Below are 24,057 nucleotides of genomic sequence, written 5' to 3' on the forward strand. Positions count from 1 at the left end.
ATCCCCTCACTGTATCCTGCCCACTGCTGTGTCCTGTATCCCCTCACTGCATCCTGCACACTGCTGTGTCCTGTATCCCCTCACTGTATCCTGCCCACTGCTGTGCCCTGTATCCCCTCACTGTATCCTGCCCACTGCTGTGTCCTGTATCCCCTTACTGTGTCCTGCCCACTGCTGTGCCCTGTGTCCCCTTACTGTATCCTGCCCACTGCTGTGCCCTGTATCCCCTCACTGTATCCTGCCCACTGCTGTGCCCTGTATCCCCTCACTGTATCCTGCCCACTGCTGTGCCCTGTATCCCCTCACTGTATCCTGCCCACTGCTGTGCCCTGTATCCCCTCACTGTATCCTGCCCACTGCTGTGCCCTGTATCCCCTCACTGTATCCTGCCCACTGCTGTGCCCTGTATCCCCTCACTGTATCCTGCCCACTGCTGTGCCCTGTGTCCCCTCACTGTATCCTGCCCACTGCTGTGTCCTGTATCCCTTTACTGTATCCTGCCCACTGCTGTGTCCCCTCACTGTATCCTGCCCACTGCTGTGTCCTGTATCCCCTTACTGTATCCTGCCCACTACTGTGTCCTGTATCCCCTTACTGTATCCTGTCCACTGCTGTGCCCTGTATCCCCTCACTGTATCCTGCCCACTGCTGTGCCCTGTATCCCCTCACTGTGTCCTGCCCACTGCTGTGCCCTGTATCCCCTCACTGTGTCCTGTCCACTGCTGTGCCCTGTATCCCCTCACTGTGTCCTGCCCACTGCTGTGCCCTGTATCCCCTCACTGTATCCTGCCCTCTGCTGTGTCCTGTATCCCTTTACTGTATCCTGCACACTACTGTGTCCTGTATCCTCTTACTGTATCCTGCCCACTGCTGTGTCCTGTATCCCCTTACGGTATCCTGTCCACTGCTGTGTCCTGTGTCCCGTGTCCCCTTACTGTATCCTGCACACTGCTGTGTCCTGTGTCCCCTCACTGTGTCCTGCCCACTTCTGTGTCCTGTGTCCCCTCGCTGTATCCTGCCGACTGCTGTGTCCCCTCACTGCATCCTGTCCACTGCTGTGTCCTGTGTCCCCTTACTGTATCCTGCCCACTGCTGTGTCCTGTGTCCCCTTACTGTATCCTGCCCACTGCTGTGTCCTGTGTACCCTTACTGTATCCTGCCCACTGCTGTGTCCTGTATCCCCTTACTGTATCCTGCCCACTGCTGTGTCCTGTGTCCCCTAACTGTATCCTGCACACTGCTGTGTCCTGTGTACCCTTACTGTATCCTGCCCACTGCTGTGTACTGTATCCCTTTACTGTTTCCTGCCCACTGCTGTGTCCTGTGTCCCCTCACTGTATCCTGCCCACTGCTGTGTCCTGTCCACTGCTGTGTCCTGTGTCCCCTCACTGTATCCTGCCCACTGCTGTGTCCTGTGTCCACTTACTGCATTCTGCACACTGCTGTGTCCTGTATCCCCTTACTGTATCATGCACACTGCCGTGTCCTGTGTCCCCTTACTGTATCCTGCCCACTGCTGTGTCCTGTGTCCCCTCATTGTGTCCTGCCCACTGCTGTGTCCTGTATCCCCTTACTGTGTCCTGCCCACTGCTGTGTCCTGTATCCCCTTACTGTATTCTGCCCACTGCTGTGTACTGTGTCCCCTCATTGTGTCCTGCCCACTGCTGTGTCCCCTTACTGTATCCTGCCCTGTGCTGTCCTTCCTGTATCCCCCTTACTGTATCCTGCCCACTGCTGTGTCCTGTGTCCCCTTATTGCGTCCTGCCCACTGCTGTGTCCTGTGTCCCCTCACTGTGTTTTTCCCACTGCGGTGTCCTTTGTCCCCTTGCTGTATCCTGCCCATTGCTGTGTCCTGTGTCCCCTTACTGTATCTTGCCCTGTGCTGTCCTTCTTGTATCCCCCTTACTGTATCCTGCCCACTGCTGTATCTTGTATCCCCTTACTGTATCCTGCCCACTGCTGTGTCCTGTGTCCCCTTATTGTATCCTCCCACTGCTGTGTCCTATGTCCCCTCACTGTATCCTGCCCACTGCTGTATCCTGTGTACCCTTACTGTATCCAGCCCACTGCTGTGTCCTGTGGCCCCTTACTGTATCCTGCCCACTGCTGTGTCCTGTGTCCCCTTACTGTATCCTGCCCACTGCTGTGTCCCCTTACTGTATCCTGCACACTGCGGTGTCCTGTATCCCCTTACTGTATCCTGCCCACTGCTGTGTCCTGTGTCCCCTTACTGTGTCCTGGCCACTGCTATGTCCTGTGTCCCCTTACTGTAATCCTGCTCACTGCTGTAACCTGTATCCCCTTTCTGTATCCTGCCCACTGCTGTATCCTGTGTCCCCTCACTGTATCCTGCTGACTGCTGTGTTCTGTGTCCCCTCACTGCATCCTGCCCACTGCTGTGTCCCCTCACTGCATCCTGCCCACTGCTGTGTCCTGTATCCCCTTACTGCATCCTGCCCACTGCTGTGTCCTGTGTCCCCTTACTGTATCCTGCCCACTGCTGTGTGCTGTATCCCCTTACTGTATCCTGCCCACTGCTGTGTCCTCTATCCCCTTACTGTATCCTGCCCACTGCTGTGTCCTGTATCCCCTTACTGTATCCTGCCCACTGCTGTGTCCTGTATCCCCTTACTATATCTTGCCCACTGCTGTATCCTGTGTCCCCTTACTGTGTCCTGCCCTCTGCTGTGTCCTGTGTCCCCTTACTGTGTCCTGCCCACTGCTGTGTCCTGTGTACCCTTTCTGTATCCTGCCCACTGCTGTGTCTTGTGTCCCCTTATTGTATCCTGCCCACTGCTTTGTCCCCTCACTGTATCCTGCCCGCTGCTGTGTCCTGTGTCCCCTCACTGCATCCTGCCCACTGCTGTGTCCCCTCACTGTATCCTGCCAACTGCTGTGTCCTGTATCCCCTTACTGTATCCTGCCCACTGCTGTCCTATATCCCCTTACTGTATCCTGCCCACTGCTGTCCTATATCCCCTTACTGTATCCTGCCCACTGCTGTGTCCTGTATTCCCTTACTGTATCCTGCCCACTGCTGTCCTATATCCCCTTACTGTATCCTGCCCACTGCTGTGTCCTGTGTCCCCTCACTGTATCCTGGCCACTGCTGTGTCCTGTGTCCCCTCACTGTATCCTGCCCACTGCTGTGTCCTGTATCCCCTTACTGTATCCTGCCCACTGCTGTGTCCTGTGTCCCCTCACTGTATCCTGCCCACTGCTGTGTCCTGTATCCCCTTACGGTATCCTGCCCACTGCTGTGTCTTGTGTCCCGTGTCCCCTTACTGTATCCTGTCCACTGCTGTGTCCTGTGTCCCGTGTCCCCTTACTGTATCCTGCACACTGCTGTGTCCTGTGTCCCCTCACTGTATCCTGCCCACTGCTGTATCCTGTGTCCCCTCACTGTATCCTGCCGACTGCTGTGTCCTGTGTCCCCTTACTGTATCCTGCACACTGCTGTGTCCTGTGTACCCTTACTGTATCCTGCACACTGCTGTGTCCTGTGTCCCCTCACTGTGTCCTGCCCACTGCTGTGTCCTGTATCCCCTTACTGTTTCCTGCCCACTGCTGTGTCCTGTGTCCCCTCACTGTATCCTGCCCACTGCTGTGTCCTGTCCACTGCTGTGTCCTGTGTCCCCTCACTGTATCCTGCCCACTGCTGTGTCCTGTCCACTGCTGTGTCCCCTCACTGTATCCTGCCCACTGCTGTGTCCTGTCCACTGCTGTGTCCTGTGTCCCCTCACTGTATCCTGCCCACTGCTGTGTCCTGTGTCCACTTACTGCATCCTGCACACTGCCGTGTCCTGTATCCCCTTACTGTATCATGCACACTGCTGTGTCCTGTATCCCCTCACTGTATCCTGCCCACTGCTGTGTCCTGTGTCCCCTCATTGTGTCCTGCCCACTGCTGTGTCCCCTTACTGTATCTTGCCCTGTGCTGTCCTTTCTGTATCCCCCTTACTGTATCCTGCCCACTGCTGTGTCCTGTGTCCCCTTACTGTATCCTGCCCACTGCTGTGTCCTGTGTCCCCTCATTGTGTCCTGCCCACTGCTGTGTCCCCTTACTGTATCCTGCCCTGTGCTGTCCTCCCTGTATCTCCCTTACTGTATCCTGCCCACTGCTGTGTCCTGTGTCCCCTTATTGTGTCCTGCCCACTGCTGTGTCCTGTGTCCCCTCACTGTGTCCTTCCCACTGCGGTGTCCTGTGTCCCCTTACTGTATCCTGCCCATTGCTGTGTCCTGTGTCCCCTTACTGTATCTTGCCCTGTGCTGTCCTTCTTGTATCCCCCTTACTGTATCCTGCCCACTGCTGTGTCCTGTATCCCCTTACTGTATCCTGCCCACTGCTGTGTCCTGTGTCCCCTTATTGTATCCTCCCACTGCTGTGTCCTATGTCCCCTCACTGTATCCTGCCCACTGCTGTATCCTGTGTACCCTTACTGTATCCAGCCCACTGCTGTGTCCTGTGGCCCCTTACTGTATCCTGCCCACTGCTGTGTCCTGTGTCCCCTTACTGTATCCTGCACACTGCTGTGTCCTGTATCCCCTTACTGTATCCTGCCCACTGCTGTGTCCTGTGTCCCCTTACTGTATCCTGCCCACTGCTGTGTCCTGTGTCCCCTTACTGTATCCTGCTCACTGCTGTATCCTGTATCCCCTTTCTGTATCCTGCCCACTGCTGTATCCTGTGTCCCCTCACTGTATCCTGCTGACTGCTGTGTCCTGTGTCCCCTCACTGCATCCTGCCCACTGCTGTGTCCCCTCACTGCATCCAGCCCACTGCTGTGTCATGTATCCCCTTACTGCATCCTGCCCACTGCTGTGTCCTGTGTCCCCTTACTGTATCCTGCCCACTGCTGTGTCCTGTATCCCCTTACTGTATCCTGCCCACTGCTGTGTCCTGTATCCCCTTACTGTATCCTGCCCACTGCTGTGTCCTGTATCCCCTTACTGTATCCTGCCCACTGCTGTGTCCTGTATCCCCTTACTGTATCTTGCCCACTGCTGTGTCCTGTGTCCCCTTACTGTGTCCTGCCCACTGCTGTGTCCTGCGTACCCTTTCTGTACCCTGCCCACTGCTGTGTCCTGTGTCCCCTTATTGTATCCTGCCCACTGCTGTGTCCCCTCACTGTATCCTGCCCACTGCTGTGTCCTGTGTCCCCTCACTGTATCCTGCCAACTGCTGTGTCCTGTATCCCCTTACTGTATCCTGCCCACTGCTGTGTCCTGTATTCCCTTACTGTATCCTGCCCACTGCTGTCCTATATCCCCTTACTGTATCCTGCCCACTGCTGTGTCCTGTGTCCCCTCACTGTATCCTGGCCACTGCTGTGTCCTGTGTCCCCTCACTGTATCCTGCCCACTGCTGTGTCCTGTATCCCCTTACTGTATCCTGCCCACTGCTGTGTCCTGTGTCCCCTCACTGTATCCTGCCCACTGCTGTGTCCTGTATCCCCTTACGGTATCCTGCCCACTGCTGTGTCCTGTGTCCCCTTACTGTTTCCTGTCCACTGCTGTGTCCTGTGTCCCCTCACTGTATCCTGCCCACTGCTGTGTCCTGTATCCCCTCACTGCATCCTGCACACTGCTGTGTCCTGTATCCCCTCACTGTATCCTGCCCACTGCTGTGCCCTGTATCCCCTCACTGTATCCTGCCCACTGCTGTGTCCTGTATCCCCTTACTGTGTCCTGCCCACTGCTGTGCCTTGTGTCCCCTTACTGTGTCCTGCCCACTGCTGTGTCCTGTATCCCCTCACTGTATCCTGCCCACTGCTGTGTCCTGTATCCCCTTACTGTGTCCTGCCCTCTGCTGTGTCCTGTGTCCCCTTACTGTGTCCTGCCCACTGCTGTGTCCTGTGTACCCTTTCTGTATCCTGCCCACTGCTGTGTCCTGTGTCCCCTTATTGTATCCTGCCCACTGCTGTGTCCCCTCACTGTATCCTGCCCACTGCTGTGTCCTGTGTCCCCTCACTGCATCCTGCCCACTGCTGTGTCCCCTCACTGTATCCTGCCAACTGCTGTGTCCTGTATCCCCTTGCTGTATCCTGCCCACTGCTGTGTCCTGTATCCCCTTACTGTATCCTGCCCACTGCTGTCCTATATCCCCTTACTGTATCCTGCCCACTGCTGTGTCCTGTGTCCCCTAACTGTATCCTGGCCACTGCTGTGTCCTGTATCCCCTTACTGTATCCTGCCCACTGCTGTATCCTGTGTCCCCTCACTGTATCCTGCCCACTGCTGTGTCCTGTATCCCCTTACTGTATCCTGCACACTGCTGTGTCCTGTGTCCCCTCACTGCATCCTGCTCACTGCTGTGTCCTGTGTCCCCTTACTGTGTCCTGCCCACTGCTGTGCCCTGTGTCCCCTCACTGTATCCTGCTCACTGCTGTGTCCTGTGCCCCCTCACTGTATACTGCCCACTGCTGTGTCCTGTGTCCCCTCACTGTATCCTGCCCACTGCTGTGTACTGTGTCCCCTTACTGTATCCTGCCCACTGCTGTGTCCCCTTACTGTATCCTGCCCACTGCTGTGTCCTGTGTCCCCTTACTGTATCCTGCCCACTGCTGTGTCCTGTGTCCCCTCACTGTATACTGCCCACTGCTGTGTACTGTGTCCCTTTACTGTATCCTGTCCACTGCTGTGTCCTGTATCCCCTTACTGTATCCTGCCCACTGCTGTGTCCTGTGTCCCCTTACTGTGTCCTGCCCACTGCTGTGTCCTGTATCTCATGTAGTTATTGGCCCAAGTAGCTAATTAGAAACTTCCAAATGCCTAATTAATCATTAAGGAGGATGGGGTGTCCAAGTCTATCTGAAACAAGTGCCAACAGTTTTTACCTTAAAGTAAAGATTTTCTCCACCTCCTCACACCCTCAGGGGGTGCTCATAAAAAACGTGAATTTCCTCTGGAAAAGCAATGGGTTTGGAATTGGATTGCAAGTGTAATTGACTGTTCGAGTTCGTCGAGAGAACGGCTCGCACAAGGCAACTCACACCTAATTGGATTGACCCCAAAAGTGCTGGGAGCTTTGTGAAAGGAATCTGCGCCTGCGTGTCCGGAGCTGCCGGTGGTGACGCGAGGTTTAGGCGATAATAAGAGAAGAAATACTGTTTATGGAGCAGAACCGTCCACATGTCTCCTGGGAGCCGGCTGCGAAAGGTTAAAGAAATATTTCCAGAGAAAAAAGATATTTTGAAATTGTGGGAAATTCTGCCGGGATTATTTTAGTATCACTGGAGCTCCGGACTGCAGAGTATTCCCAGAGGGGACCATGCGCTGATCCCCTATCCACCCCACTGCTACATGCTGGCTTTATTTTCCCGAGTGGGAGAACCTGATACGCTTCTGTAGGGGGCCGAGGTACCGCGTAATCTCTCTCTATTATATATCCATGAATCTGTGTGTGTCTCTCTTCCCCTCTCTCTGAATATCTCTCTCCTGGGTGCTCCCCCATCCTCCACTGTAATAAACCCCCCCTGGATGGTGTAGCATGCATCTATTTGCTGGAATGGAGTACCCCTAAGTACAGGGCCGGTTCTGGGGCTTTTTGCGCCCCGGGTGGGCAATAGGGGCGTGGCTTCATACAGGGGGCGTGGTCAGTCACGCCCCCTGTACAGTAGTAGCGCCGCTGAAATGATGTGCGGTGCGCGATGATGTCATCGCGCACCGCACAGCAAAGGTCCTCTCCACGAAGGGAAACTAGATGCTACGCGTCTAGTTCCCTTCACAGCGGTGGGCAGCGGGACAGAGCGGGCAGCGGGGGGCACAGCAGCAGCGGATCTTGCCATGGTGCGGCGCCCTCCGGAAGGCGGCGCCCCGGGCAAAGCTCCTGCTTGCCCGTGGCAAGATCCACTACTGCCTAAGTACAGCACATGTTATGGCAATAAGGGCAGCTTTGGACTGAGGCTGCTTTCCAATAATTACTTATTCTGCATACTATATTACTGTGTGTCAGACGGTCTATGATACCGAGCAATGTTCTGCAGATCACTGGAGAGGTCATTAATGTAATAATCTGCAGAATGTATCACTATGTACCTGTCAGGAGGTAGATGGGACAGAGCAATGTTCTGCAGATCAGTAGAAAGGTCAGTAATGAAATAATCTGCAGAATATATGTATGTTTCTGTCAGGGGGTAGAGGGGACAGAGCAATGTTCTGCAGATCACTAGAGAGGTCAGTAATGTAATAATCTGCAGAATATATCACTATGTATGTGTGAGGGGGTGGATGAAACAGAGCAATGTTCTGCAGATCACTAGAGAGGTCAGTTATGTAATAATCTGCAGAATACATCACTATGTACCTGTCAGGGGGTAGATGGGACAGAGCAATGCTCTGCAGATCACTAGAGAGGTCAGTAATGTAATAATCTGCAGGATATATCACTATGTACCTGTCAGGGGGTAGATGGGACAGAGCAATGTTCTGCAGATCACTAGAGAGTTCAGTAATGTAATAATCTGCAGAATATATGTGCGTTTCTGTTGGGGTAGATGGGACAGAGCAATGTTCTGCAGATGACTAGAAAGGTCAGTAATGTAATAATCTGCAGAATATATGTGTGTATCTGTAAGGGGGTAGATGGGACAGAGCAATGTTCTGCAGATCACAAGCGAGGTCAGTAATGTAATAATCTGCAGACCGTATCACTGTGTATGTGTCAGGGGGTGAATGTCTGTGCAGCGACGCTCCGGTTAGGGGAAGCGACACGCAGCCGGATCTAGCCGGGGATTTCTGTTTGTTAGCCGTGGGGAGAATAATCACTCAGATCTGCTGCGGCCTTTGTGGGCCTGTGTGTAAGGATCTGGCCCCCACCCACGGCATAGATTTGGGTTGTCAGGGCGACCTTTTGTCACCAGCCAAGCAATGAGGACGCATTCTGCATAGGGATCAGCCTGGGCCTGTGATTGTGATACGCTTTGTGTGTGTCCTGGTAACTGCGACATTGTGCGTCTCGTCCCTCTGCTGCCACCTGTGAAGCGCAGCCCGGTCACTGTACTGCCCCATCGGCCGTCTCAGTACATGTGGAGCTGGCTAGTTTGATAGCGTTTCGTGTCTGCGATAGTTCCCCTGACCGCACTTGCAGAACGCCATACTGATAGCGCAGGGCCCGTCTGAGGTATGATCTCTTCATACATCTCACATAGGGGTGGCCGTATCCCAAGCATTCATAGTTTTACCACCAACGGGGGAGGAACGGTGACAAATCCCACAACATTTAATTACTGTGCGTGCGTGGTCGCCGTTCCTGTTACTCTGCACATGCCCAAACCATCGATGGTAAATATCAGAATAAAAAATGACCATCGATTAATAACCCGTGGACGACCATCCTTAGTCCCAGATGTGAGTTTTTAGAAGGGGGTTGTTTGGTGCGGCCTAGCTTTTCTGTAGTGCTCTGCGCAACCTAATGTGCGTGGCCACGCCTCATTCTTATGTGACCACACTCCTTCAGTGGTCTCACCTAATAGCGACACTTAAAATGCGGGGTGGTACGGTAGCCATAGTGGTTATATTCAGGTCTTGGAAATCTGAGGTGACTTTTTATATCTGTTATAATTTACAGTAGAGTGCAAGTTATTCCTTATCAGAACTCAGTGATTATAGCCGATGACATCAAAACTCAATTATAACTGATGATATCAGAATTCTCTGCTGATAATTGATGCCATCAGACCTCACTGGTTACATATATATATTGTATTGTGTACAGGAGTTTATAAAGTACATGGCACTGGCACACGTAGGGGGGGTTTCTGAGTACCCAGAACCCCCCCACCCCACCCCTCTGATGGGTCAAATTTATTCTTTTAATGGAGTCACCTGCCGCAGTCAAGCCCCACCCCTTGTGGCATTTGATCCCCCGCCCCCTTTTTAAAGACCCGTGAATCGCGGCAGTTACCAGTAGTTTCTTGTCTAATGCTCCTGAAAGAAGACAAGACACGTAATGTGTATGTGTTTCTTTATATGTGTATACGTGTACATACTGTATATACAGTACTGTGCAAAAGTTTTAGGCAGGCGTTACTGGAAAGTAAGAATGCTTTCAAGAATAGAAGTGTTAGTAGTTTTATTTTTTTAGCAATTAACAAAAGGCAAAGTGAATGAACAGAATAGAAATCTAAATCAAATCAATATTTAGTGTGACCTCCCTTTACCTTCAAAACAGCATAAATTCTTCTAGGTACACTTGCATACAGTGTTTGAAGGAACTCGGCAGAGAGGTTGTTCCAAACATCTTGGTGTACTAACTATAGATCTTCTGTGGATGTAGGCTTGCTCAAATCCTTCTGTATCTTCATGTAATCCCAAACAGACTGAATGATGTTGAGATCAGGGCTCTGTGGGGGCAATATAATCACTTCCAGGACTCCTCGTTCTTCTTTACGCTGAAGATAGTTTTTACCCATCCTGCAATACCATCAGGAAGGCTCTGATTGACTCCAAATTTATTCTGCAGCAGGACAACGACCCCACACATACAGCCAATATCATTAAGAACTATCTACAGCGTAAAGAAGAACGAGGAGTCCTGGAAATGATGATATGACCCCCACAGAGCCTGATCTCAACATCATTGAGTCTGTCTGGGATTACATGAAGAGACACAAGGCTTTGAGCAAGCCTACATCCACAGAAGATCTGTGGTTAGTTCTCCAAGATGCTTGGATCAACCTCCCTGCCAGGTTCCTTCCAAAACTGTGTGCAAGTGTACCTAGAAGAATTGATGCTGTTTGAAGGTAGGGTGGTCACAGCAAATATTGCTTTGGTTAGATTTCTCTTCTGTTCATTCACTTTGCATTTTGTTAAATGATAAAAAGACACTAATAACACTTATTTTTGAAAGCAGCATTTTTACTTTGTAGAATTTTCTCCACACCTGCCTAAAACTTTTGCACAGTACTGCATATGTTATCTGTGTGTATACAGTATAAGTTTTATGAAAAACTCGTTGCACACATCCAAAACCATATAATGAGGCAGAGTGGCGGCATATAATACTGTTACCATAGATTCCACAAAGAGCCCGCACTTCCACTATTAATGCTTGAAAAAAGATTTATAGCATCATAGAGGTAGCAGCAAAAAATTCACTTAAAGTGCGTAAGAAATAAAATCCAGAGTCAGGACAAACAGTCACAAGATACAAGCCTGCCAGGGTGGTCAATGCGAACACGGTCCGTTATTCTCCGCAATACACGCTATGCTGATGTATTCCAGAGAATAATGGACCATGAACATTATTCAGTAAGGATTGCAAATTCAGCTTTTCTCCAACGTCCTAGAGGATGCTGGGGTCCACATTAGTACCATGGGGTATAGACGGGTCCACTAGGAGCCACTGGCACTTTAAGAGTTTGAGAGTGTGGGCTGGCTCCTCCCTCTATGCCCCTCCTACCAGACTCAGTTTAGAAAATGTGCCCGGAGGAACCGGTCACAGCTAGGGGAGCTCCTAGCGCTACTTTAGTTGTATTTTTTTTCTAAGAGTTAGTTAGGCACAGGGAGGCTGCTGGCAACAGCCTCCCTGCTTCGTGGGACTAAGGGGGGGGAGAGTAGTGTCCGCCCTGCGGGGTTTGAGCCACTATCTCCGCTGACAGGACACCTGAGGGTGATGATCGTTAGCCGCCCCAGGCGACCGCTCACTCCCGCAGCATGCCGCCACCCCCTAACAGAGCCAGAAGATTCCGGTGTCGAGTGAGTCACCTGCACCCCTGACAAGCGGGGAGCCGGTGTGAAGATGGCGGCACCAGGGTGGGAGCGAGGTATTAACCGTGCAGCGGAGGCTCAGCGGTACATAGTGCGGCGCTATGAGGGGCGCCCTGAGCCAGCGCCTATGCCCTACACTGGTCACTCACGCTGTCAGGGGCTTCAGTAACGCTGCCAGCAACATACCTCAGGCCAGTATAACGATGTAAAGTGCGGGAACCAGCGCCATGTTCAAGGGGTGGAGCTTCTCCTCAGAACGGATCCAGCAGCTCACCAGCGCCATTCTCCTGCCTGCAGATCCTCTACAGTGACGCTGACAGGGAGAGCTGGTCCTCCAAGCAACTCCAGCTATCCTGTGCGGTACCAGGGGGTTGTAGAAGGGGGGGGGGGGGGGGGGGGAGGCTGTGTAATTACTGTGTAGGCTATTAAGGTACACAGTCAGCGCTAGGTAATTGTATTATATCTACCTAGGGAAGTGGTGTGTGTGTGCTGGCTCCAAGCTCTGTGCTTCTCTGAAGGATTTTGTTGGAAAACTGTGTCTGACATTTTCCTGTGTGTGTGTGTGTGTGTGTGCTTTCTCACATAACCATATCCAGGGACTCTGTGTCTTATGCTGCAGAGGACGCTTCTTCTCCAGAAGAGTCCATTCCATGTACCCAGGAACATAATGTATTGTCTCAGATTCCTGTTACTGAGCCAGAATGGCTCACTTCTATTAAGAGAATGATCTCTCAGATCTCCACTAGGGTGGCCCTTACTGAGACTGAAACTCAGGTTTTAAAGAAATCTATGGCAGTTTGGTCAGGTTCCATTCCTATTCCTTCTAACACCCCTAATGTATACCCACAGAAACGTGCACTTGCCCAGATTATGCAAGATGACACGGATACCGACTCTGACATGGCGGATGGTGATGGGGACGTGCTGAGGGGGCGGGATCCCTTGAAAAGGGGGTGCAGCTAATGATTGAGGCCATTAGAGATGTATTAAACATTGCTGACACAACACCTGAGCAGGTTGAGGAGGCTTACTTCACTGACAGTAAGAAAGCCTTGCTAACCTTCCCTGCGTCCAAAGAATTAAAAACTCTATTTATTAAATCCTGGGAAGACCCGGAGAAAAATTTCCAGAGCCGCAAAAAGGATTCTGGTTGCTTTTCCCTTCCCTGCAGAGGATAGGAAAAGTTGGGAGACCTCTCCCATAGTTGACACATCTGTTTCTAGACTGTCAAAAAAGGCTGTTTTACCTGTCCCGGGTTCTACCGCGTTAAAAGAACCAGCTGATCGTAAGATTGACACTACGCTCAAATCCATATACACTGCTTCAGGGGTGGCGTTAAGGCCTACTATTGCCTGTGCGTGGATCTCTAAAGCTATAGTAAAGTGGTCGGGCACATTACTAGAGGGCTTAGAACACTGGATAGAAGTTATATTGAACTGTTTTTACGTAACATACAGGATTCTGCGGGGTTCATGGTGGAATCCATGAAGGATCTGGGTACGCTGAATGCAAGAATATCTTCCATGTCTGTCTCAGCTCGCAGGGGACTCTGGCTATGCCAATGGTCTTCCGACGCGAAATCCAGGAGAAGTATGGAGAACCTACCCTACACAGGTCAGGCTCTATTTGGGGAAGCGTTAGATGCGTGGATTTCTACGGCAACCGCGGATAAGTCACCTTTTCTTCCCTCAGCTCCACCTTCTACAAAGAAACCCTTCTCTTCATCTTCGTCGCAGTCCTTTCAGACTGCTAAGACAAAGAAGTCCAAGCCTTCTACCACCTTCTTTAGAGGAGGTTGTTCAAAATCCCAAAAACCTGCACCTGCAGGTTCCCAGGACCAGAAGCCTGCTTCTGGTACTTCAAAATCCTCAGCATGACGGTGGACCGCACAGCCTGGAGGACGGGCTGGTGGGGGCGAGACTCAGGTGTTTCATCCACGTCTGGGTGTCGTCCGGCCTGGATCCCTGAGTACAGGATATTGTGTCCCAGGGGTACAGACTGGAGCTTCAAAAACTCCTGCCTCACCGATTCTTCAATTTTGGCTGGCCAGCTTTGCTGACAGACAGGGCTATCCTACAGGAAGCCATCCAAAAATTGGAAAAGTCAGAGGTCATTGTTCCTGTTCGACCTCATCTGCAGAACAGGGGTAACTATTCAAACCTTTTCGTGGTACCGAAACTGGAAGGTTCGGTCAGGCCATTTTTGAACTTGAAATCGTAAACCCTTTTCTAAGCGAGTTCAAGTTCAAAATGGAGTCTCTGAGGGCGGTGATCTCAGGTCTGGAGGAGGGGGGAGTTTCTGGTGTCCCTAGATATCAAGGATGCGTACCTCCACATTCCAATTTGGCCGCCACTATCCGTTTCAGGCACTGCCGTTCGGTCTCTCCACGGCGCCGAGGGTCTTCACCAAAGTGATGGCAGAGATGATGGTTCTTCTCCGCAGACAGGGCGTGAACATAATTCCATATCTGGACGATCTGCTGATAAAGGCATCACCCAGGGAGAAGTTGTTACAGTCCATTGCTCTCACGACTCATCTGCTCAGGGAGCACGATTGGATCCTGAACCTTTCAAAGTCACATTTGGAGCCGACAAGGAGATTGTCTTTCCTTGGAATGATCCTGTTTCTACCAGTGGAGAAAGCGTTGGTGATACAGTCAATGGTCCGGGAGGTCTTGAAGCCTGCCCGGGTGTCGGTTCATCAGTGCATTCGCCTTCTGGGGATGATGGTTGCCTCTTACGAGGCTCTACAGTACGGAAGATTTCATGCTCGGTCCTTCCACCTGATCTAGACCAGTGGTCGGGATCTCACCTACACATGCTCCAGAGGATACGTCTGTCGCCGAAAACAAGGATTTCACTCCTCTGGTGGCTGCAACTGCCTCACCTTCTGGAGGGCTGCAGGTTCGGGGTTCAGAACTGGATCCTTCTAACCACAGATGCAAGTCTCAGAGGTTGGGGCACAGTCACCCAAGGGGAAACCTTCCAAGGAAGGTGGTCAAGTCAGGAATCCCTTCTTCCAATAAACATCCTGGAACTAAGAGCCGTCTACAATGGTCTAATACAAGCAGCACACCTTCTGCAGGATCAGGCCATTCAAGTGCAGTCGGACAATGTAACGACAGTGGCCTACATAAACCGACAGGGCGGAACGAAGAGCAGAGCTGCAATGTCAGAGGTAACATAAATCCTCCTCTGGGCAGAAAGGCACGCAGTGGCGTCGTCGGCAATCTTCATTCCGGGAGTGGACAACTGGGAAGCAGACTTCCTCAGCAGGCACGATCTCCATCCAGGAGAATGGGGCCTCCATCCAGAGGTGTTCACGTAGGTGACCAGTCGTTGGGGTGTACCTCATATAGACCTGATGGCTTCGCGTCTCAACAAGAAACTTTGGAGGTACTGTTCCAGGTCGAGAGACCCACAAGCAGTGGCGGTGGACGCACTGGTAACACCGTGGGTGTTCAAGTCAGTGTATGTGTTCCCTCCACTTCCACTCATTCCAAGAATTCTAAAACTTGTAAAAAGAACAAGAGTTAAGGCGATCCTCATTGCTCCGGACTGGCCAAGGAGGGCTTGGTACGCGGATCTGCTGGATCTACTCCTCTTCCTCTTCGGGATGATCTTAGGATACAGGCTAGGAAAGGAGTTACGTCTAAACATTGCAATCGAATTTGGAAAAAGTATGTGTCTTGGTGTGAATCCAATAAATTTCCTGCGGTGGAGTTTCAACTTGGACGGTTTCTCCTCTTCCTGCAAGCAGGTGTGGATATGGGCCTGCGGTCGGGATCCATAAAGGTCCAGATTTCAGCTTTATCTATTTTCTTCCAGAAACAGTTGGCTGCCCTCCCTGAGGTTCAGACCTTTTTGAAAGGGGTTCTGCACATCCAGCCTCCCTTTGTGGCGCCAATGGCACCCTGGGATCTTGACGTGGTGTTGCATTTCCTGCAATTGGATTGGTTTGAGCCTTTTACAGGTGGCTGAGGTCAAGTTTCTCACATGGAAGGCTGTCACGTTGTTGGCCTTGGCTTCTGCGCAACGTGTGTTGGAATTGGGGGCTTTCCTGTAAAAGCCCCTATTTAATCTTCCATGAAGATAGAGCGGAGCTCAGGACGCGTCAACAGTTCCTTCCTAAGGTTGTGTCGGCTTTTCATATCAACCAACCTATTGTGGTGCCAGTTGCTACTGACTCCTCAATTGCATCAAAGTCCTTGAATGTTGTGAAGGCTTTGAAGATCTATGTGGAGAGGACTGCTTGTCACATAAAATCGGACTCTCTGTTTGTCCTGTATGATCCCAAGAAAATTGGTTGTCCTGCTTCTAAGCAGACGATTTCTCGCTGGATCAGGTTCACTATTCAGCATGCATATTCTACGGCAGGATTGCCGTGTCCTACGTCTGTTAAGGTCCACTCTACTCGTAAGGTGGGGTCTTCATGGGCGGCTGCCCAGGGTGTCTCGGCAGTCCAACTTTGCCGAGCTGCAACTTGGTCTGGGTCGAACACGTTTGCAAAGTTCTACAAGTTCGATACTTTGGCCTCAGAGTACCTACAGTTTGGTCAATCAGTTCTGCAGGAGCCTCCGCGCTCTCCCTTCCGTTCTGGGAGCTTTGGTGCATCCCCATAGTACTAATGTGGACCCCAGCATCCTCTAGGACGTAAGAAAATAGGATTTTAATTACCTACCGGTAAATCCTTTTCTCGTAGTCCGTAGAGGATGCTGGGTGCCCGCCCAGCGCTTTGTTATCCTGCAGTGGTTACTTGGTTCAGTACTGCTTTGTTCTTAGTTAAGTACTGCGTTTCGTTACTGGGTTCAGTAATGTTTCAGCTGTTGCTGAGTTTTCAGGCAAGTTAGCCTGGTTTGCCTTGTGTGTGAGCCACTATCTGTGTATAATCCTTCTCTCGAAGTATGTCGTCTCCTCGGGCACAGTTTCCTAGACTGAGTCTGGTAGGAGGGGCATAGAGGGAGGAGCCAGCCCACACTATTAAACTCTTAAAGTGCCAATGGCTCCTAGTGGACCCGTCTATACCCCATGGTACTAATGTGGACCCCAGCATCCTCAACGGACTACGAGAAAAGGATTTACCGGTAGGTAATTAAAATCCTATTTTTAGCAGAATTTAGAATGCTTTGAACGCATGCTGGGGGCCGCCCATCGCAGGACAAGGCCACCCAGCATGGCTCCTGCCAGCGCAGCCTGGCTATGACAGCAAGAGGATGCCTGCCGCCATTTTTGAGATCGGAGCAGCCACCCCGATAACGCCGACACTACTCCCCCCATTCACGCTGCCCCAGCAACGCTCCTTCAGTATATATATATATATATATATGTGTGTGTGTGTGTGTATACAGTATTTATATATATATATGTGTGTGGGAGTGTGTGTATATATATATATATATATATATATGTCTCATCGAAACGTTGCACTATACTGCTCATGTAATTTTATGAGTGCTGCACCTTGAGTGGTGTACTTCTACCTTTATGGTATGTGAGGGCAGCGGGTGCAGCACTGACAGACACTGGATTGCTGATCGTGTATGTATATATATATATATATATATATATCTAAGGGTCTGGCACTCCCAATCAGGTGCAGTACTTAGCCGAGTGCCCTCGTGAAGGGTCCCAGTACATGTAATAGAGGAGGAACTCCAGACAACCTGCACAATGATAGGGGGATTACGCCACCGTTACAATGCCTGTATTATAGTGGCATGTTTCCCCATGTGTGGCTCCGCCCCCTCTCTGGAACCCCCCTTCATACAAGTCCTGCGTTTGCCGCTGCTGGATGTGTGCATTCCCGGACGCTGTATTATGGAAAGTCCCGCCTCCCTTTATTCAGGTTTTTTTGTTTTTTGTTAAGTTTCATTTCCTAAATAAAACACCCACAAACCAGCGATTGTTCCGCCTGATAGTGTAGAAGGGAATGCCACTGGTTGTGAAACCACGATTCCCAGCATGAGGCTGGCCAGGCATGCTGTTACTTGTAGTGTTACCACCAAGCGTTGACAGCCGGCGGATTGTATTGATGTCTCTGACGGCAGCATAGAGAAGGGTTCCCAGGCTGTCAGTAAGCCCAAATACAGGACGCAGCCTTTACACGTATTTATATAGCGCACACGTATTCCGCAGCGACTACATAGGGGTCTATGTACTAAGCTCTAGAGAGAGATAAAGCAGAGAGAGAGAGAGAGAGAGAGATAAAGTACCAGCCAATCAGCTCCTACCTGTCATGTTACAGGTTGTGTTTACAAAAAATGGCAGGAGCTGATTGGCTGGTGCTTTATCTCTCTCCACTTTATCTCTCTCCAATGCTTAATACATAGACACCTAAACCTTGGAGAGTGATAAAGTGGAGAGAGAAAAAGTACGAACCAACCAGCTTCTCACTTTTCACATCCTGTAACGTGGCAGTTAGGAGCTGATTGGCTGATACTTTATCTCTCTCCAAGTTGTAGAACATAGACTTCTTAATTACACAGTGACATTAGCTCCTGCCCCAGTGGAGCTTACGCTCTATATTCCCTATCACATGTATACACCCGTCAGGAGCCAATGAACCCACCAGTATACTTTTGGAGTGTGGGAGGAAACTCACACAAACACCAGGGAGAACATACAAACTCCACACACATGGGAAATGGTGGGAAACAATCCCAAGACCTCAGTGCTGAGGCAGTAATGCTAACCACAACGCCTCCGTGCTGCCCTACTTGGCACAGCAACCCTCCTTCGCCCATACCTGGCAGGCGGTACTGATGGCCAGAGGCTGGGTGAATTCTGCACACATTCCCCATGCACCTCATCCCAGTCACGGCCAGCGGTGTGGGATCAGTGGAAGGTATTCCCGGGGATATGGGACGAGGTGCAGACCCTGTGTCGAGCACATGTGTGGACAGTACCCTGTGCTCCGCCTGCGTTGTGTCTGTGGAGTCCTGGGAGAGGCAGACGTAGGGAGGGAGGAAGGAGAGAGGGAGGGTGGGGATGGGAGTGAGGCCCTGGCTGTGTGTGACTGGAGCCGGTCAGAATGTTGCAGGCAGTTCTGGATCCACACTTCCTGCTGCTGGATTGATGGATCTGGAGGGATCTGCTGGGCAGTGGTGGCGTGTGAGGGGTTAAGTGCAGCAGGTAATGTGATGCTGGGGCTCTGCACCCCTTATGTGTCCCGTCTCCTGCCCATACACACAGGAGCCTCTCATCTGCATTGCCTGTCTAATCAATGACATGGGCTGTCTGCGAGACTGCAGAGAGACCTCCCAGAGGCAATCAGAGACAGCTGCACCAGGGAGAGCTCAGTGACAGAGTTGCTTCTCTCATGTGTTTCCCCCTGGTGATTTCTGCACCGGTCTCTGCATTACAGAGCCGGTATGTGCATTGCGCTGCATGTATAGAGTATTACAGAGTATATATAGCGTGCCAGGCCGGTGCTGGGGCTGGAGTGGCCCCTGGCCCGCTAGGATCAGCACACAGGAAGTGACACAGACAGGCCAGTGATATGTACTTACAATGTTCCCTGTGTTCCCTGTATTCCAGGAACGCCTCGGCTGTCAGTAATGGGGATCCCGGAGGCCGGGGAAAGCTGGACCTCCATACATACAGCATCAAGAAGAGTCTGAGCAAGAAACGTGAGTACCTCGCCGCATGGGAGTACCCTCATCACTGGTTCATTTACTGTATGGATAATACGTTACCAGGGGAGGTGACATGGGACTGGGGCACTGGTTCCTCCTATGTTATATATAGAGCTACGGGGGTTATACTGTTCTCTGTCACAGATATCTGTTTAATGAGATTGTTAGGAGATCCCCCTCCTCTGTGTCTGGTACATGTATGACAGGACAGATCCCTCTCCTCTGTGTGACTGTAACATGTATGACAGGACAGATCCCCCTCCTCTGTGTGACTGGTACATGTATGACAGGACAGATCTCACTCCTCTATGTCTGGTACATGTATGACAGGACAGATCCCCCTCCTCTGTGTCTGGTACATGTATGACAGGACAGATACCCCTCCTCTGTGTGACTGGTACATGTATGACAGGACAGATCCCCCTCTTCTGTGTCTGGTACATGTATGACAGGAAAGATCCCCCTCCTCTGTGTCTGGTACATGTATGACAAGACAGATCCCCCTCCTCTGTGTGTATGGTACATGTATGACAGGACAGATCCCCCTCCTCTGTGTGACTGGTACATGTATGACAGGACAGATCCCCCTCCTCTGTGTCTGGTACATGTATGACAAGACAGATCCCCCTCCTCTGTGTGTATGGTACATGTATGACAGGACAGATCCCCCTACTCTGTGTGACTGCAACATGTATGACAGGACTGATCCCTCTCCTCTGTTTGACTGTAACATGTATGTTATGACAGATCCCTCTCCTCTGTGTGACTGTAACATGTATGACAGGACAGACCCCCCTCATCTGTGTGTATGGTACATGTATGACAAGACAGATCCCCCTCCTCTGTGTGTATGGTACATGTATGACAGGACAGCTCCCCCTACTCTGTGTGTATGGTACATGTATGACAGAACAGATCCCCCACCTCTGTGTGACTGGTACATGTATGACAGGACAGACACCCCTCATCTGTGTGTATGGTACATGTATGACAGGACAGATCCCCCTCATCTGTGTGTCTGGTACATGTATGACAGGACAGATCCCCCTCCTCTGTGTGACTGGTACATGTATGACAGGACAGATCCCCCTCCTCTGTGTGACTGTTACATGTATGACAGAACAGATCCCCCTCATCTGTGTGACTAGTACATGTATGACAGGACAGATCCCCCTCCTCTGTGTGACTAGTACATGTATGACAGGACAGATTCCCCTCCTCTGTGTGACTGGTACATGTATGACAGGACAGATCCCCCTCCTCTGTGTGACTGGTACATGTATGACAGGACAGATCCCCCTCCTCTGTGTGACTGGTACATGTATGACAGAACAGATCCCCCTCTTCTGTGTGACTAGTACATGTATGACAGGACAGATACCCCTCCTCTGTGTGACTGGTACATGTATGACAGAACAGATCCCCCTCCTCTGTGTGACTGGTACATGTATGACAGGACAGATCCCCCTCATCTGTGTGACTGGTACATGTATGACAAGACAGATCCCCCTCCTCTGTGTGTATGGTACATGTATGACAGGACAGCTCCCCCTACTCTGTGTGACTGGTACATGTATGACAAGACAGATCCCCCTCCTCTGTGTGTATGGTACATGTATGACAGGACAGATCCCCCTCCTCTGTGTGACTGTAACATGTATGTTATGACAGATCCCCCTCCCCTGTGTGACTGGAACATGTATGTTATGACAGATCCCTCTCCTCTGTGTGTCTGTAACATGTATGACAGGACAGATCTCCCTCCTCTGTGTGACGCGTACATGTATGACAGGACAGATCCCCCTCCTCTATGTGTCTGTAACTTGTATGTCAGGACAGATCCCCCTCCTCTGTGTGACTGGAACATGTATGTTATGACAGATCCCTCTCCTCTGTGTGTCTGTAACATGTATGACGGGACAGATCCCCCTCCTCTGTGTGACTGTAACATGTATGACAGGACAGATCCCCCTCCTCTGTGTGACTGGAACATGTATGTTATGACATATCCCTCTCCTCTGTGTGTCTGTAACATGTATGACAGGACAGATCCCCCTCCTCTGTGTGACTGTAACATGTATGACAGGACAGATCCCCCTCCTCTGTGTGTCTGTAACATGTATGACGGGACAGATCCCCCTCCTCTGTGTGAATGTAACATGTATGACAGGACAGATCCCCCTCCTCTGTGTCTGGTACATGTATGACAGAACAGATCCTCCTCCTCTGTGTGACTGGTACATGTATGACAGTACAGATCCCCTCCTCTGTGTGACTGGTACATGTATGACAGGACAGATCCCCCTCCTCTGTGTGTCTGGTACATGTATGACAGGACAGATCCCCCTCCTCTGTGTGTATGGTACATGTATGACAGAACAGATCCCCCTCCTCTGTGTGACTGGTACATGTATGACAGGACAGACACCCCTCCATCTGTGTGTATGGTACATGTATGACAGGACAGATCCCCCTCATCTGTGTGTCTGGTACATGTATGACAGGACAGATCCCCCTCCTCTGTGTGACTGGTACATGTATGACAGGACAGATCCCCCTCCTCTGTGTGTGTGGTACATGTATGTCAGGACAGATCCCCCTCCTCTGTGTGACTGTAACATGTATGACAGGACAGATCCCCCTCCTCTGTGTGACTGTAATATGTATGACAGGACAGATCCCCCTCCTCTGTGTGTCTGTAACATGTATGACAGGACAGATCCCCCTCCTCTGTGTGACTGGTACATGTATGACAGGACAGATCCCCCTCCTCTGTGTGACTGTAACATGTATGTTATGACAGATCCCCCTCCCCTGTGTGACTGGAACATGTATGTTATGACAGATCCCTCTCCTCTGTGTGTCTGTAACATGTATGACAGGACAGATCTCCCTCCTCTGTGTGACGCGTACATGTATGACAGGACAGATCCCCCTCCTCTGTGTCTGTAACTTGTATGTCAGGACAGATCCCCCTCCTCTGTGTGACTGGAACATGTATGTTATGACAGATCCCTCTCCTCTGTGTGTCTGTAACATGTATGACGGGACAGATCCCCCTCCTCTGTGTGACTGTAACATGTATGACAGGACAGATCCCCCTCCTCTGTGTGTCTGTAACATGTATGTCAGGACAGATCCCCCTCCTCTGTGTGACTGGAACATGTATGTTATGACATATCCCTCTCCTCTGTGTGTCTGTAACATGTATGGCAGGACATATCTCCCTCCTCTGTGTGACTGTAACATGTATGACAGGACAGATCCCTCTCCTCTGTGTGTCTGTAACATGTATGACGGGACAGATCCCCCTCCTCTGTGTGACTGTAACATGTATGACAGGACAGATCCCCCTCCTCTGTGTGACTGTAACATGTATGACAGGACAGATCCCCCTCCTCTGTGTGACTGTAACATGTGTGACAGGACAGATCCCCCTCCTCTGTGTGTCTAGTTGATCTCTATTAGTACGATTGATGTTGCACGAGGGGAGTTGGAGTAAGTTGAATCCTGGTAGTGATCAGTGCAGGGGGGACACTGGTCTGTGGCTCACTAATAATCACTATAATGATATAACCCGGTGCAGGGGGGACACTGGTCTGTGGCTCGCTAATGATCACTAAAATGATATAATGATCACTATAGTGATATAACCCGATGCAGAGCTTGTTGTATGAGATCCGATTGTGTCCATAGATGACTGTCAGGGATAATGAATATATAATATAATAGATACAACACATGGTGATTTATCAACGTTATTTTATCGGACATAGGTGGTCATTCCGAGTTGTTCGCTCGGTAATTTTCTTTGCATCGCAGCGATTTTCTGCTAATTGCGCATGCGCAATGTTCGCACTGCGACTGCGCCAAGTAAATTTGCTATGCAGTTAGGAATTTTACTCACGGCATTACGAGGTTTTTTCTTCGTTCTGGTGATCGTAATGTGATTGACAGGAAGTGGGTGTTTCTGGGCGGAAACTGGACGTTTTATGGGTGTGTGTGAAAAAACGCTACAGTTTCTGGGAAAAACGCGGGAGTGGCTGGAGAAACGGGGGAGTGTCTGGGCGAACGCTGGGTGTGTTTGTGACGTCAAACCAGGTACGAAACTGACTGAACTGATCGCAGTGTAGGAGTAAGTCTCGAGCTACTCAGAAACTGCTAAGAACTGTCTATTCGCAAATCTGCTAATCTTTCGTTCGCAATTCTGCTAAGCTAAGATTCACTCCCAGTAGGCGGCGGCTTAGCGTGTGCAATGCTGCTAAAAGCAGCTTGCGAGCGAACAACTCGGAATGAGGGCCATAGAGGATACGTTCCTGGTGCTCTGCCCTGGTTACCCGGGAAATGTGGGCACAGAGAGAGTGCCCCTTCACCCTCAGTACTGAGGCACGCTTGTGACCGCGAACGTGTCTGTGATATTTCTATCTTACACGTCACCTGTGCCCGGCCCGGCAAGATTCCTGGCGATGAGTGTGCATTAACGTATGGTAATCATGTATGTTATTTACACACTTCGCTTCATTTCAGGTGTCTCTTCCGGCTCTCATAGCACTGAGGACGGGATTATTTATGAGGACGTTCCCTGCGACCATGACAACCAGGATGGTGAGAGAGACCCCTTCCTTGTGGCGCTAGAGGGGCGGTTGTAGATTACTTGATGTCATGATGGAGACTTGTGTCTGAGGGCCTCATCCTTGCATATCTCCTGCCCCTTC

At 50.9% G+C, this 24,057-nt stretch overlaps 1 protein-coding gene across 7 annotated transcripts in view; it reads left to right on the plus strand.

Moving 5' to 3' along the window:
- ARHGEF10L (Rho guanine nucleotide exchange factor 10 like) overlaps window positions 1-24,057 on the plus strand; it is a 252,227-nt gene that overhangs the window by 120,860 nt on the left and 107,310 nt on the right. For 5 of the 7 annotated variants that reach the window (XM_063942112.1, XM_063942111.1, XM_063942110.1 and 2 more), the window contains 2 exons: window positions 19,245-19,336; window positions 23,870-23,947. In XM_063942112.1, the coding sequence (XP_063798182.1) occupies window positions 19,245-19,336; window positions 23,870-23,947 (170 nt within the window). Of the gene's footprint in view, window positions 1-18,529; window positions 18,553-18,915; window positions 19,077-19,244; window positions 19,337-23,869; window positions 23,948-24,057 lie in introns of those variants that run through there. The other 2 variants (XM_063942116.1, XM_063942113.1) reach the window with 2 other exon arrangements.

Source organism: Pseudophryne corroboree, chromosome 10, assembly GCF_028390025.1.
Source record: "Pseudophryne corroboree isolate aPseCor3 chromosome 10, aPseCor3.hap2, whole genome shotgun sequence".
Lineage (NCBI taxonomy): Eukaryota > Metazoa > Chordata > Amphibia > Anura > Myobatrachidae > Pseudophryne > Pseudophryne corroboree.